The 15,013-nt window shown below is 42.3% G+C and overlaps 1 protein-coding gene across 15 annotated transcripts in view; it reads right to left on the bottom strand.

Moving 5' to 3' along the window:
• ZMYND11 (zinc finger MYND-type containing 11) overlaps positions 1–15,013 on the bottom strand; it is a 130,296-nt gene that overhangs the window by 44,674 nt on the left and 70,609 nt on the right. For 13 of the 15 annotated variants that reach the window (XM_078075066.1, XM_078075062.1, XM_078075071.1 and 10 more), the window contains exon 3: positions 1,408–1,567. In XM_078075066.1, the coding sequence (XP_077931192.1) occupies positions 1,408–1,567 (160 nt within the window). Of the gene's footprint in view, positions 1–1,407; positions 1,568–6,339; positions 6,344–15,013 lie in introns of those variants that run through there. The other 2 variants (XM_078075073.1, XM_036097410.2) reach the window with 2 other exon arrangements.

Here is a 15,013-nt window from a genome sequence, read left to right as displayed (position 1 = left end):
ATTTCCATACTAAGTCTGTAAATTTCCAAGTGTTTGGGATTAGACATTTTCTATTACCTGAATTATTTTCAGTATATAATAAGCTATCAATTATCAAACGTCTGGTGGAGACAGGTTTAGATCACCTCACATTAAATTATTGGGACTTGGCACCCAAAGTTTCTTTACTGGCAATAAAGCTCTACTTTTCTGAGAGGAAGTGAACAGAGAAATTATTATGATAGAAACATTCTCGCTTAAGTTTTCAAGAGAAAAGTTCAAGTGCACAGATCAAATGATACCAGTGAAATTAAACATTCTTTCCTCCACGTTTTCTATTTGTGGAAAGTGTGAATTTTCTTTCCTAAAACTTTGAAGGTACAGATTAAACTTAGAAACAAAGTGTTACAACTGAACAACTTCTCTAACATTTAGACCAGCTGCCCCCAGAAAACATGCAGTCAGTCTGCTGCTCTGGGACCGGACAGCAAGCCTGTGTGCGGTCACATCCGCCGTAGAGCCAGAAAGGGAAATACAATTCATAATTCTCGGGAAAAGTTCCCACAAAGAACCAATTTTAAAATTTTGTGTCATTTTTATGACGTTGGAGAATTCATGATAAACACTCTCAAAACACCTACTTACTAAATCGATTCCTTTTAGAAACTAAAAAAAAAAAAATAGCATCTATTATATTTGAAACCTATCATCTTTAAATGATGTTCCTTAGCAAATATTAAGACTTTTCTAATCAAGGTATTAGAAATAGCAAAGGCCGATAAAGGTGGGAATATAAAAATATTACACACGAAACCAATGTTTACACATAAGAAACAAATGCCCAAGGTTCCAAGTAAAAGATTAAAATGTCCTCACTTAGAAGGGGAGTCAAAGTAAGAACTAGGCAAAATATAAAGAAAACGAGCTTTGTCTTTCCTGATTTCTGCTGGAGCGCCACCAAACCGGTTATGGTCACGGTCAGTGAGGACACCATCCAAGGAACCGTAGTTCCTGCAGAAGCCCTACTGACAGGTGGCCCTGGGCGCAGACGACATCAGCCCAGGATGAGTCTCCCGTTCACTCTGTCTAGATGGCATCGACATTATCCTACGTGAAACAGTCTGCCCTAACATTTACTGAAGAAAACAGGAAGACCATTAGTTACATGTACAGTAAAGAGGACTTTGTTTTAGTTTTCAGATTCAAGGGAACCTAGACAGAGAAAGGAGGCTCTTTGTAGAAGTGAGTTTCCTCCTAAAGAGGGAGGAAATTACCCATCCTGCCAACGTAGGCCCTCCATGTTAATAAGAAATACTGAAGTGAAATACTAGTAAACTTCTAAAAATGAAATTACTATGGGTTGTAGTTAAATAATGTTCAAAGACTTAAAGTCAGCATCTCCAAATTTATCAAATAAAATATACTTACAATCTCATCTCCTGGCAACCAGTATCCTTCCTGCTCAATACCAGCTTTTGAGCCTTTGCAGCCCACTGTTAGGGTTTCGACAATGAGACCATCTTTCACAGCCAGGCTCAGCTGACGCGTGGTCTCTTTTGGATGCATACCGTGGACTCGAGACATGTACCTGAGTACAGAGGAAAAACAAATTAAAAACCCCTTAGGACTCGACAATAAATAAATCCACAGGGGTGATTTATTTCTCCTTTGTTACTACTTGTACTTACGAGGGCCCTACCAAAGAAACAAAGTCCTGGATATTTGTCTTTTAATTATCACGCTATTTTAAAGCTCAATTCTATTTGTATATTTAGAGGAGTATTTGTTCAAAATAGTCCTTAAGGAGCAAACGGAAATCACTTAACAGACTTTAGTCTAACATCCCACGCAGCTCTGGCCTCTGCAGCGACTCACACTCTCAGTCTGCAAATTCAGAATTCAGAATGTTATCATTTCCAGTCCCAAGACTTCCGAATATAAAATACCCGGACTCAAAACTTAGGAAATGACACTAAAGAACATGTAAGAATTACATGACTGGCTGCTGACATATAAAGAAACAAGAATGTATGTTGGGATCCATTAGGCAAAAATGTGATTTTCAATGAAATATACTTTGGATTGGATCACTACACAGAATCCCTGATTTACAGTCATATGGCATTTTACTCAATTTTAAGAAAATGTACTATTTCAAACACACTCTGGACCACAGAGAATACTACTGGAGGGTCCCTTGTATTCGCTGGTTCTATGAACTCATGTTAACATGAGGGCACATTTGCTTCATTGCTTGTTTCTTAAGGACAATGTTACAGATATATTTGAATTTGTGCTATTTTTCCATTCCTTCCATTCAAACCGCAACACCCTCCACCAGGAGGCTCCTGGACATCCAGACACAAGGCATGGGACAAGGTGAACCAGGCCAGCCGCAGCCTCCCCAGAGAGGCGCTGGGTGTACAAGACGTAGGGGCAACGCCTACAAGATTCATCTGTCATTTCAGTATCAAAGCCTTCGCAACAAATCACTTCACAAATGCAAGTACTCGTCATGGAACCACCTTCCAAATTCAAAGGACACATTTCAATGAAGAAAAGTAGTGAACCCCAACTGAGGACTGATGAACGTGTAGTGTGTAGCAAACAACGGTTTTCTGTTCACAAGATCACGAACTTGTCAAAGATGCTGCTCCGTCTGTCAGTGCAGGTAGCTGGAGGGTTCAGGAGGAGAGGAGGGGGTGACGGTGAGCGTACCTCAGCCTTGACCAACTGACCTGCAAGCATAACCACCAGGGCCCTGGGAGAGACCTGGATGCTGACGGACAGTCCGAGGGGAGAAGGCGGGTCGCTAGTGCAGCTTGACTCTGATGTAGAAAGTCAGGGCTAGCAGAAATCACCAAGTCCAGTGGGGGGGGGGGGGGCGGGGCAGGGACATGGGCCAAGGTGAACGTGTCCTAACGTCCTCACCATTCACGGGAGGGAGCCAACAGAGAAGACCTCAAGAATGAAGTATTCCATCTAAATTTATAAAGGTAACCCTCAGAACAAAAATTCAAACATTCTAAATTATCTGAACTCATAAACAAAAAAATTATGCAGTGAAACATAAAAACACCAAAAGAAAGAACAGAAACAGAAAGCATATTACATATGATGACATGACCAAAACCAACTTTGTCTGTTTAATAAGTACACATTGGCTAAACTCCACAGTACAAAAAAGACAGACTGGGGCGCTTGGGTGGCTCAGTTCGTTAAGCGACTGCCTTCGGTTCAGGTCATGATCCTAGAGTCCCAGGATCGAGTCCCGCATCGGGCTCCCTGCTCAGCAGGGAGTCTGCTTCTCCCTCTGACCCTCCCCCCTCAAATGTGCTCTCTCTCTTTCTCTCGCTCAAATAAATAAATAAATAAAATCTTAAAAAAAAAAAAAAAGACAGACTGAATCACAACACCAAAAACACAGTCTACATGACACACTTCTAAAGTGACTCAGAAAAACGAGGCAAGAACGGGCACAGGCATATCAGAAATGCAATCCAAACGAAGCAGAGACCAGCACGGCAACCAACAGGATTTGGAATCTAGGATGAGAATTGTTGGCTCAGTCGGTTGGGCGTCTGCCTTCAGCTCAGGTCATGATCCCAGGGTCCTGGGATCGAGCCCCGTGTCGGGCTCCCTGCTCGGCGGGGGGCCTGCTTCTCCCTCTCCCACTCCCCCTGCTTGTGTTCCCTCTCTCACTGTGTCTCTCTCTGTCAAATAAATAAAATCTTAAAAAAAAAAAAAAAGAAAAACAGGGCATAGGTTGTTATAAAGCAAAGACTGTAAGAAATAAAGGAAATATTGACAGGAATACAGAATTATGAGACTTCACCTCTCTCCATCCACAAAAACATCCAGCAGACAAAAACTAGGTATTCATACAGAAGACCTAATTAACAAGGCAGATCTAGTTCAATTTATTCTGAAACCCAAAACATACCTTCAGCAGGTCTAAGGAAAATTCATTAAAGTTGAGCATAAAACTAGACACAAAAACAACCTTATTTTATTTAAGATTTTATTTGTTTATTTGAGAGAGAGAGAGAGAGAGAGAGTGTGTGTGTGTGTGTGTGTGTGTGCGCGCGCGCATGCGCGCAGGGGGAGGAGTAGAGGGAGAGGGAGAAGCAGACTCTGCTGAGCACGGAACCTGACGAGGGGTTCGATCCCACGACCCTGAGATCATGACCTGAGCTGAAACCAAGAGTCCGATGCTTCACCAACTGAGCCCAGGTGCCCCCCAAACAACTTTATTTTAGATTCCAAAAGGGCAGACACTTGCTCCTTGCAGTGAAAGTAAACCATGTATTAATAACAGAACTGGAAAACTCTCATAAACCAGTGAATCAAAAAGGTTATCTAAAAACTGCAAAAAAAAAAAAAAAAAAAATCTAAGCACAGTAACTAAAAAGCTAAAGCAGAGCCAGTTAAAAAATAAAAACCGAAAACTAATATTAGTCCAAGAGCCCCTTAAGGGAAAAACAGAGGCATCACTAGCTAATCGAATCAACAGTGAAGACACAAAGCACAAAAACATATAAACTAAGAAATGTCTACAGAGCCAGTGTCAAATGTAACCAAGAAATTAAAATAATTATAAGCAACTGTTTTGTTCATTTCTGTGTAAAAAGAGAAGATAAACACTATAATTTTCTAGGAAAATATAAATGGCCAAAACTTGACCACAGAAAAAACAGAATACTTGAAATGAACAATTTCCAAAGAAATTAATAGAGGAAGTTGGCAAAGAACTTTCTTAGAAAAACACCAGGAAGGGACATATTCACAAGGCAATTCTATCAAACTCTTAACGGCCAGATAACTCCAATGTGATTTAAACTTTTCTGGTACATAATAAAAAAGGGAAGCTAGGAATCTAGAATAATGGTAACAAACCCCTACAAAAATAGCACAGAAAAACCAGTGTTCCACAGGAACACTATAAAAACCTTAAATATTTCAATTGACAAAATAATACTAAGTATTAATATAAGACAGATGTTAATATATTAACACACTCCAAAAGTCAAAAGAATACACCATAACCAAGTGTTTAATTCCAGGATTTCTCTGAAGATTTAGTATTATGAAGAAATCTATAAATACGATTCATCCCACTGATAAATCAAAAGTGAGAAATCATGAAGATTTCTATGTGTATTAAAAAGTCATTTAGTGAAATTCAACAACCTGCCTCTAACAAAATGGAATGAGTAAATACTTCCTTAACCTGATCAGGAATATTCAAAGATGACTTTAACACTCTGCCAAAAGAAATAACCAGCACAGCTGGAATAAAGGAATGGTGTAAAAGTTGGTAAAGATTTTAAATGATCATTATTTGCAGATTACAAGAAAATCAGCTGACATACTATTTTAAATAACCAAATAATATAATCAATTATTTGTGTGGATACAAACGAATAAAACTAAAATTAATAGCATTCATATATACAAACCAAAAACACAGGAGATTTAAAATAAGACCCCAATTATTTACAAGAGCAATAAGAAAGATAGTAATACATAGTGATAAACAGAAGAAATGACAAGATCTGGATGAAAAAAATTCTGAAATGTGACAGAGGAGAAGACAGAGATGGAGACATACGCCTGATATATGAATGGAAGATAACAAAATCCGAATTGCCCCTAAGATAATTTAATTAAGTGCCACCACAAAGTGGGCAAATTAATTCTAAAGTTCTATACAGAATTAAAAAAGAACTTCCCAAGAAAATTCTTTCAGGGCAATATGAGATATTAAAACATTATAGAGCCAAAGTAATTAAACTTGTGCATGAACAGCAGGCCAAGAAACGAACACAAAGTCCAGAAAGAGACCCAAATACACATTTTGATTATGATCAAAGTGCCATTCAAATTAGCAGGGGGAAGATCAATCAATCAACACATGACATTAGGACAAGGGTCTCAATGACTTGAAAAAAGAATAAAGATGGAGCCCTGCCTTAGTCCGTGCCTGCCCATCAGTAAATTCTGAATCAGTCAGATTTAAAGATTAAAAAGAAAACCACACAATCATTAGAAGAAAAACATGGGAGAGCAATCATGGTGTGAGAAAAACCTTCCTAATAGGAAACAAAAGCTGGAGTGATTTAAGAAAAGACTGAACAATTTATATAAAATCAGCAATTTCTACATAGCAGAAAAACAGGATAACCAAAGTTACAATCACAAATGCTAACCTGGCGAAAACAATGAATCATGGATCACTACATCAAAAACTAATGATGTATTATATGGTGACTAACAAAATAAAATAAAATAAAATAAAATATAATATAATAAAATAAAATAAAATAAAAACAAAAAACAAATGCTAACCTGGGAAATATATTTGTAATACATATAACCGAAAGACCTAATTTAAGTTCTACATACTCCTAATGTGTTTTTAAAAATCCGAACTACTGGGGCGCCTGGGTGGCTCAGTTGGTGAAGCGTCTGCCTTCGACTCAGGTCATGATCTCAGGGTCCTGGGATCGAGTCCCACTTTGGGCTTCCCGCTCAGCAGGGAGCCTGCTTCTGCCTCTCCCTCTGCCTCTCCCCTGCTCATGCTCTCTCTCTTTGTATCTTTATGTCTCAAATGAATATATAAAATCTTTAAAAAAAAAAAAAAAAAAAAGCCTAACTACTAAGAAAAAAAAACAAGAGAACCTTCTGTATCTGTCGTGTTCATGAAGATGCTGCACTGACAGACGAGGCTTGGTGGGCAGCGCCTCACTGAGGACACTAAAGGAACACCACCCCGCAAGGCAAACATCTACTGAGCAGAAACATGTTCACCTGGGAGCCACCACGTCTGGAAATTCATCCTACAGGTAGACATGTGTGAAATAACACGTATACAAGACAGGAAATCCATGTTAGCATTGTTGCCAACAAGATTAGAAAGGATCTAAACATGAATCTTAGGGTACTGGCTAAACTGTAATACAGCCATACAAAGAATTATTATAGAATCATTAAAAAATGAAGCAGTGTTGTAGATGTTAGGATAATGTAAGCTCTAAGATATGTTTAAAAAAATTAGGGTATAACGGCTAACATCCAACACATATAAAGAACATACAACTCAGTAACAAAGAGACAAACAATCCAATTATAAAATGGCGGGGGGGGCGGGTGGGTGGCTCAGTCCTTAAGCATCTGCCTTTGGCTCAGGTCATGATCCCGGGGTCCTGGGATCAAGCCCCCCACATCAGCGCCCTGCTCAGCGGGAAGCCTGCTTCTCCCTCTCCCACTCCCTCTGCTTGTGTTCCCTCTCTTGCTGCGTCTCTGTCAAATAAATAAATAAAATCTTTTAAAAAAATGGCAAGGGGTGTCTGGGGGGTGCAGTTGGTTAAGCGTCTGCCTTCGGCTCAGATCATGATCCCAGGGTTCTGGGATTGAGTCCGGCATCGGGCTCCCTGCTCATCGGTGAGTCTGCTTCTCCCTCTGCCTCTGTGATCTCTCTCCCTTTCACTCTCTCTCAAATAAATAAAAGCTTTAAAAAAAAAATGGTGAGGGCGCCTGGGTGGCTCAGTTGGTTAAGCGACTGCCTTCGGCTCAGGTCATGATCCTGGAGTCCTGGGATCGAGTCCCACGTCGGGCTCCCTGCTCAGCAGGGAGTCTGCTTCTCTCTCTGACCCTCCTCCCTCTCATGCTCTCTCTCTGTATCTCATTCTCTCTCTCAAATAAATAAATAAAATCTTAAAAAAAAAAAAAAAAAATGGTGAAACATCTGAACCGACACTTCCAAAGACGACATAAAGATGGCCAGCAGGTATACAAACAGATGCTGAACACCACTAATCACCAGGGTAATGTAAGGCAAAAACCACACCGCCCCCATGCACACCACACACACGCACCCACGCACACACACGCACATGCACGTGCGCACACACACCCACCACACCCACCCATGCACATGCACACGTACACCATGCACAGGCGCGCGCATGCACCACACGCACACACGTGCACACCCAACATACACCACACACATGCATGCACACGCACGTGCACATGCACACCCAACACACACACACACACACCTCAAGCTCACAGAGAACAGACTGGTGGTGGCCAGAGGTGGGAAGTTGCGGTGGGGGATGAAATGGGTCAAAGGTATCAACTCTCAGCCACAAAATAAAGGTCATGGGGGTAAAATGCATGTGCTTATAGTTAACAATACTGTATTGCATATTCAAAAGTTGCCAAGAGAGTAGATCTTAAAAGTCCTCATCACAGGAAAAAAAATGTTTTTTCTGACTATGCAAGGTGATGAATGTGAACTAGATGTACTGTGGTCACAGTACAGTTGACCCTTGAACAACATGAGGTTAAGGGCGCCGACCCCAGCACAGTCAAAAATCCACATATAACTTCTGACTTCCCAAAATATAACTACTAATAGCCCATTGCTGACCAGGAGCCTAACTGATGACATAAACAGTCAATTCACTCATATTCTGCATGTTCAATGGACTACATACTATCTTCTTACAATAAGGCAGAAAAAGAAAAGTGTTACTAAGAGTCTTATGAGAAAATACATTTACAGTACTATCCCAGCTTAAAAAAAAAACTCGTTTATAAGTGGATCCTTGTAGTTCAAACCCATGTGGTTCAGGGTCGGCTGTGTATACAGATACTGAATCATGCTGAGCACCTGAAGCTAACCTGTTATTTATATATTATACCTCAATTTAAAAAGAAAAAGGAAAAAAGGTGGTAAATAAAATCATGGTATAAAATGGTAGTTTCTCAAAAACATTCTAGGATCATGTCTGTACTTGCCTAAGTTCTAGAGGTGGATGCAGGAGGGTTGAGAGAGAGAACTGGGCAGCTCAGAGAGCAGGGGCAGGGTGCAGACCTCCTTCCACCGTGCCCTCGTCAGGCCTGCGTCTGTCCCTCTATTGTTCAAAAGCAGCCTCCATCCACCACCCCTGCAGCGATGTCAGCAAGCCTTCGACACCAGTGTGCCCGTCATGGGCAGGCCCCCCTTTCTTCTCAAACTCATCTTGGCTCTTCCTGCTCATTTATTCATCCATAATAATTTTAAAACCAGTTTGCCAAGATCCATGAAAAAGGTTGAAATTTTGATTAATTTGAGAATAAATATCATTACAATACTAAGTCTTTCCTCTGATGAACTTGGTACATCTGTTCATTTATATCTTCCATATCTTTAACAAAGTTTTATAATTTTTCTCCCTAAAATTCTTGCATGCTTTTTGTGATTTTTTTTTCCCTAGGTACTGCGTATTTTCTGTTTCTTTTGAAAAGGGGATTTTATTTTATATATTATTTTCTGGCTGGTGGTTCCTACAGCTCCCAAGGAACCGTGCTAACCTCTCACCCGGACCCGCAGCACAGCACTGCCAGGTGGTAACGTGGGTACCCTCGTCGCAGACTTTGCAAAGGATTCTTGTAATAGTTCACCATTAAACCTGACACCTGCTAAAGGGGGTGTTTTATCAAATATAAATAAACACAATTACAATACGATGCTGCTAAGGAAATTCCTTTCCAGTCCCAGTTTGCTGTTTTGTTTTAACAAGAATGGCACACATCGCATTACTCCTGGAAGGACTTGACCCCACGGACGTGTACCACCCAGAAGGCACGCAAACAGCTGTACCACATGCAGTAGAGACACAGAAGAGCTGTTTTCTCTTTACTGGCGGCGTATGGAGTCAGTGGAAGGCAGCTGTGCCATCCTTGGGGACGGAGGGGTTACACACAGAAGGCCACGGGGCAGACTCAGGGGGCCCCCTTCCACAGGGACAGGATGACCAGCAGCACGCATGGATGAAGGACCAGTTCTCCCTAGAACAAGAGAACCATCACAGCCTGGGGAGAGAACAGCTCCACGGAAGGGTTTGTGTTTTCTTTCTTTCTTTCTTTTTTATTTAAACTCAATTAGCCAACATATAGTACACATCATCAGTCTCAGATGTAGTGTTCAACAATTCATCAGTTGCGTATAACACCCAGTGCTCATCATATCACGTTCCCTCCTTAATGCCCATCACCCAGTTACCTCATCCACCCCCTCCCTTCTGTAACCCTCAGTTTGTTTTCCCGAGTCAAGAGTCTCTCAGGGTTTGTCTCCCTCTGATTTCCTCCCAGTTTTCCAAGCAGCAGTGTCCACAATAGCCAAACCGTGGAAGGAGCCGAGATGGCCTTCAACAAATGAATGGATAAAGAAGATGTGGTTCATATACACAAGGGAATATTACTCAGCCATCAGAAAGGATGAATACCTACCATTTGCATCAACATGAATGGAGCTGGAGGGGATTATGCTAAGGGTTTGTGCTTTCTGAATGAGAAGTTTGGGTTTAGGCAATTTAGAATAAGGGGTAAGTAAGTGATTAGTATGCATTTAAAAGCTTTGGCTAGGGGTGCCTGGGTGGCTCAGTTGGTTTAAATAAATAAATAAATCTTCAGAGAGAGAGAGAGAGAGAGAGAGCACAAACGCAGGAGGAGGGGGGAGAGAAGCAGACTCTCTGCTAAGCACAGAGCTGGAAGTGGGGCTCAATCCCAGGACCCTGAGGATCCCACAACCCTGAGATTATGACCTGAGCCAAAGTCAACTCGGACACTTAACTGACTGAGCCACCCAGGTGCCCCAACAAATTATTTTAGATACTGCTTTGCATAAAATTGGCGTTCAAGAAATGCTTCTTGGATATATAAATGAGGAACAGAGAATTTCAACATCATCTTTTAAATTTATTTTATTTTTTTAAGATTATTTATTTATTTATTTGAGAGAGAGAATGAGAGAGAGCACATGAGAGGCATTAGGATCAGAGGGAGAAGCAGACTCCCCGCTGAACAGGGAGCCTGATGCGGAACTCGATCCAGGGACTCCAGGGACTCCAGGATCGTGACCTGAGCTGAAGGCAGTCGCTTAACCAACTGAGCCACCCAGGCGCCCTAAATTTTTTATTTTAAATTAATTCTAGACTTGCAGGAGAGTTGCAAAAACAGTCCAGTCCCCATATGTCCTTTACCCAGCTGTACCTAACGTTAACCTCTTAAAAAAGTCTAATTATCAAAAGTTCTTAATTTTCCCCTTAAAATTTATTTTTTTAATTGAGATACAATTCACATAGAACATAGTTTCAGGTATATGAGATAAGGATGCAGTATTTGCACATATACTGCAAAATAATGCCCACAGTAAGTGTGGTGGACACGTCAACGTTTCTTAGACTCATTATTACCGCTGCACAATGTAGTCCCCTGGCACTTTAAACTACAGACTTTATTCAGGCTTCACCCGTGTTTCTACTATTCTTTTTTCTGTCCCAGGGGCCAAATTCAGGATGTCTCAATATAGGATTTTATGAGCTTAAAAAGCATCCAAAATTGAAACATGTGATCATAAAAAATATTTTAAGAAGGAAGAAAAATGAGTAATGACTAGCTCCGCCCCACTGAGATTATTAAGAAATACTCTACTGGAGCAGGGACAATAATGAGGTTGGCACTAAATCTTATCATTGCTGACAGTTACAGCAATTTAAAAACAATGAGGCTGGACAGAAAAATTCAAATCAAAGAACAGTACAAAAGATCAGAATATCTAGAAACAGGTCCAAGTACACAAAAATCTCAATATGAAAGGCAAGCATGACAAAGGAAGGGAAAATGTAACAATATTTACCAAGTGACAGTAGAATAACTAAATGGCAATCTGGATAAAAATAATCCAAGTGTGCATCATAAATTCTGAGTAAGTCACACATTTAAATATAATGCGAAAGAATGAACTGGAACAAAGTGTTTATCCTCTATTCAGGGCTAAGTACGAATGAAGACAACGGAAGAAACAAGGGAAAAGAGAGCTTTAAACACATAAAATTAAGATTGCAAAATCTAAGAGAAAACTCAGAGAGGAAACAATGAGTTAGCGAAATGACACGGGAAGCACGACAGGAGGTTAAACAAGTCTCTACCAGCACGGACGAGGGCTCCTTCTGTGACTGTGGTCTAGGCAGCACACCCAGGACCTAGCAAGCAACGCACAACCTTTGCTCAATGTTCACTGTGGCAGAAATCACCAGTAAGTTGGCAAAAGTCTACAAACACAAGCTCATCAAGTAAGGCCTAAACACGAACAACTCCTTATTCTCACCTCTTTTTCTCAGAAAGTAGAAAGGAGTCAGAGCGCCATCGATGCTGAGTAAGTACGGAGCAATGCCGCCCCCTGACGTGCCAGGCCAGTGTGTGCTTGACCAGCCTTAGGCCCGCACTGTCCTGAGTCAGGTATACGGAGTCCTTGGAGTTGACCTTCACGACCGCGAAGGGCCCCAGCCCATTGCTCCTTTCCTCACACCATCAGGCTGCTTTACTCCGTGTGCAAATACGTATGTTAATAACGCAAGTTAAGGTCACGCCAGGCCTCCCGCTGTCTTACACGCTGTTGACCCATCACAGGGATGTACCTTCAACCAATCAGGAGGCAAAACTAGCAAACTGGGTTTGAGATGCACGGGCAGTGGCCAAACCTAGCATAAACCATAGCATAGTACGTAAATGTTATATTCAATTTCTCGGGATTTCTCAGTAAGTTTTAATTTTCTCCCATCCTACCCATTCCGTTTCCTGTAGTCTGCTCCCAAAGTCTCCGCTAGGATGCTACCCACCCCCCAACTGCTGCTCAGCACTCAGGTGCATCCAAGCAACAGACTGCAAAGCCCAACGTGGCTCATCTCCCCCGACATAATTCTCCAAGTCCCAAGACAAAAATATACATGCAGCAAAGTGGTCAACAGCCACTGCTGATTTAACATTTCTACAAAAGACATCTCAGAAGTGATAATTTCCTGAAACTGATTATCTACCTCTTTTTTTTTTTTTTAAGATTTTATTTATTTATTTATTTGACAGAGAGAGAGAGACAGCGAGAGCAGGAACACAAGCAGGGGGAGTGGGAGAAGGAGAAGCAGGCTTCCCGCCGAGCAGGGAGCCCAATGCGGGGCTCGATCCCAGGACCCCGGGATCATGACCTGAGCCGAAGGCAGACGCTTAACAACTGAGCCACCCAGGCGCCCCTGATTATCTACTTTTAATTCTTCTAGTAGCCCCCTGTTGGAGATGACACACTCAAGACAACAGCATGATCCGACCCAACTGCGGAAGAAGGAACCACCACCAATGCACTGACTTGCCCTTTGTCGATGACAAGACATCATCAACAGCTCCACACTACCGCAGCGTCTAGAGAACTTCATCTGGAATAAATTCAAACAAACCCGCCTGAGGGTCTTCTGGACCATCTGGATAAAGTTAGCCATGCCCCACAGCTGCGCCACGAACACCTGAATGTGCTCAGGGGGTGAGGACATCAGAATCATGGAAGGAGATAAACCTTGAACACTGACCTCATCTCTTGATGCTGAACGACTCTGAGGATGAAAACCATGGAAGCAGCAGAGGAGAAGAGTGAAAATATCTGACTAGTCAGCACTGTGAAATTCCTCCAGGACGCAGACCCCACAAAGCCACGTTTGCCTAGCGTCTGCGGTGAGTACCACGTAACTGGAGGCCGGCGTCACCCAGAGCCTCCACAGCAGTGGGAGACGCGCACTAGGCAAGCACCTTTGCTGGGCAGCCTGAGGCCACAGTGCGCCAGTCCCTCACACTCAGTGCCAGATGGAGCCATTTACTCATCACAGACCCCACAGAGGCTCCGGGGAAAGCCCAACAAGGAACGGTGAAACGTGCTGGTTTTTCTACATCCTTTCATAATTCTTGTTGCTTAACCGTAACTGTTAAATCTTGATTTCCCTCATTTCTGAACTAGTTAAAATAATTTACAGTGCTGATAGATACACTTCAAAGGTTTGGGAGGTGGGGCACCTGGGTGGCTCAGTTGGTTAAGCAACTGCCTTCGGCTCAGGTCATGGTCCTGGAGTCCCGGGATCGAGTCCCGCATCGGACTCCCTGCTCAGCGGGGAGTCTGCTTCTCCCTCTGATCTTCCCCCTCTCACGCTCTCTGTCTCCCATTCTCTCTCTCAGATAAATAAATAAAATAAAAAATCTTTAAAAAAAAAAAAAAGGTTTGGGAGGATTAATTAACAACGAAAAAGAAAAACCCTTTCCATTTTCCCCCATTAATTGTAAAGGCATTAAAAGACTTGTTTCAAAAACTGCTCCATTTTAATTACCCCAAACGGCACACTGTCAATTATTACATTTTTTTATGCCATGACTTTAATTAAAATCAGTAAAGTAAAATCTTGAGTTGATTTACTGTTAGATGGAAATTTAGAAAATATCAGGCAGGTTTCATCTGGAGGAAAGAGACATTTTCCGTGTGACACACATCCTACTCATTTTCTGGTTAACACTGATTCCATTTCACAAACAGGAAAATAGCGGATGCTGAGAAGGCTCAATTTCAGTCATGGTGAATTACACATCTTAGCGCGGCTCCGTCCATGCACATTTATGGACATTTCACAGCATCAACGAGCAGGGTGCAGCCCTGGCAGGCGCAACCGTGTCCACAAGAAGATGCAAACTCATGGCGGGCTTGGGGGCAGCGCGGGTGCGTTATGTCTGCCACGGGTCCCTCCAGAGCCAGGAAGCTGCACAAGCAGCAGCAGGCTCCCCTCCCGCTCACTCTGCGAGCCACCACCTCTTAGTTAAAACTGTGTCCCAGGCCTCGGCCTCCGCCTCAGCCTCATGGCGCGACACAGGACTAGACCCTGCCACCCAGCATGAGCTTTGCAACAGACACATACGAAAACGCTGGGAATACACCCCTTTCTGAGGTTAGTACCGTTAGAAACCTCAGCAACGGAATCCCTTACGGGCACTGTTCAAATGTTGAGGCTTCCCCTCGAGCTAGCTTCAAAGAAATGGAAAGCCAGATCCGGAACGCGTCCTTCCTAACAAGCCCTGGGGCTTCACGGACAAGTTTCCTGCCGTAGCTTCACTCCCAGCTCCACTCTATGTCCTGACCCTCCTGTCTCTCTCCCTCCTCACCTCCGTCTACCACAGG

Source organism: Halichoerus grypus, chromosome 6, assembly GCF_964656455.1.
Source record: "Halichoerus grypus chromosome 6, mHalGry1.hap1.1, whole genome shotgun sequence".
In the NCBI taxonomy this organism is placed as follows: Eukaryota; Metazoa; Chordata; class Mammalia; order Carnivora; family Phocidae; genus Halichoerus; species Halichoerus grypus.
This window is presented reverse-complemented; position numbering and strand designations above follow the sequence as displayed.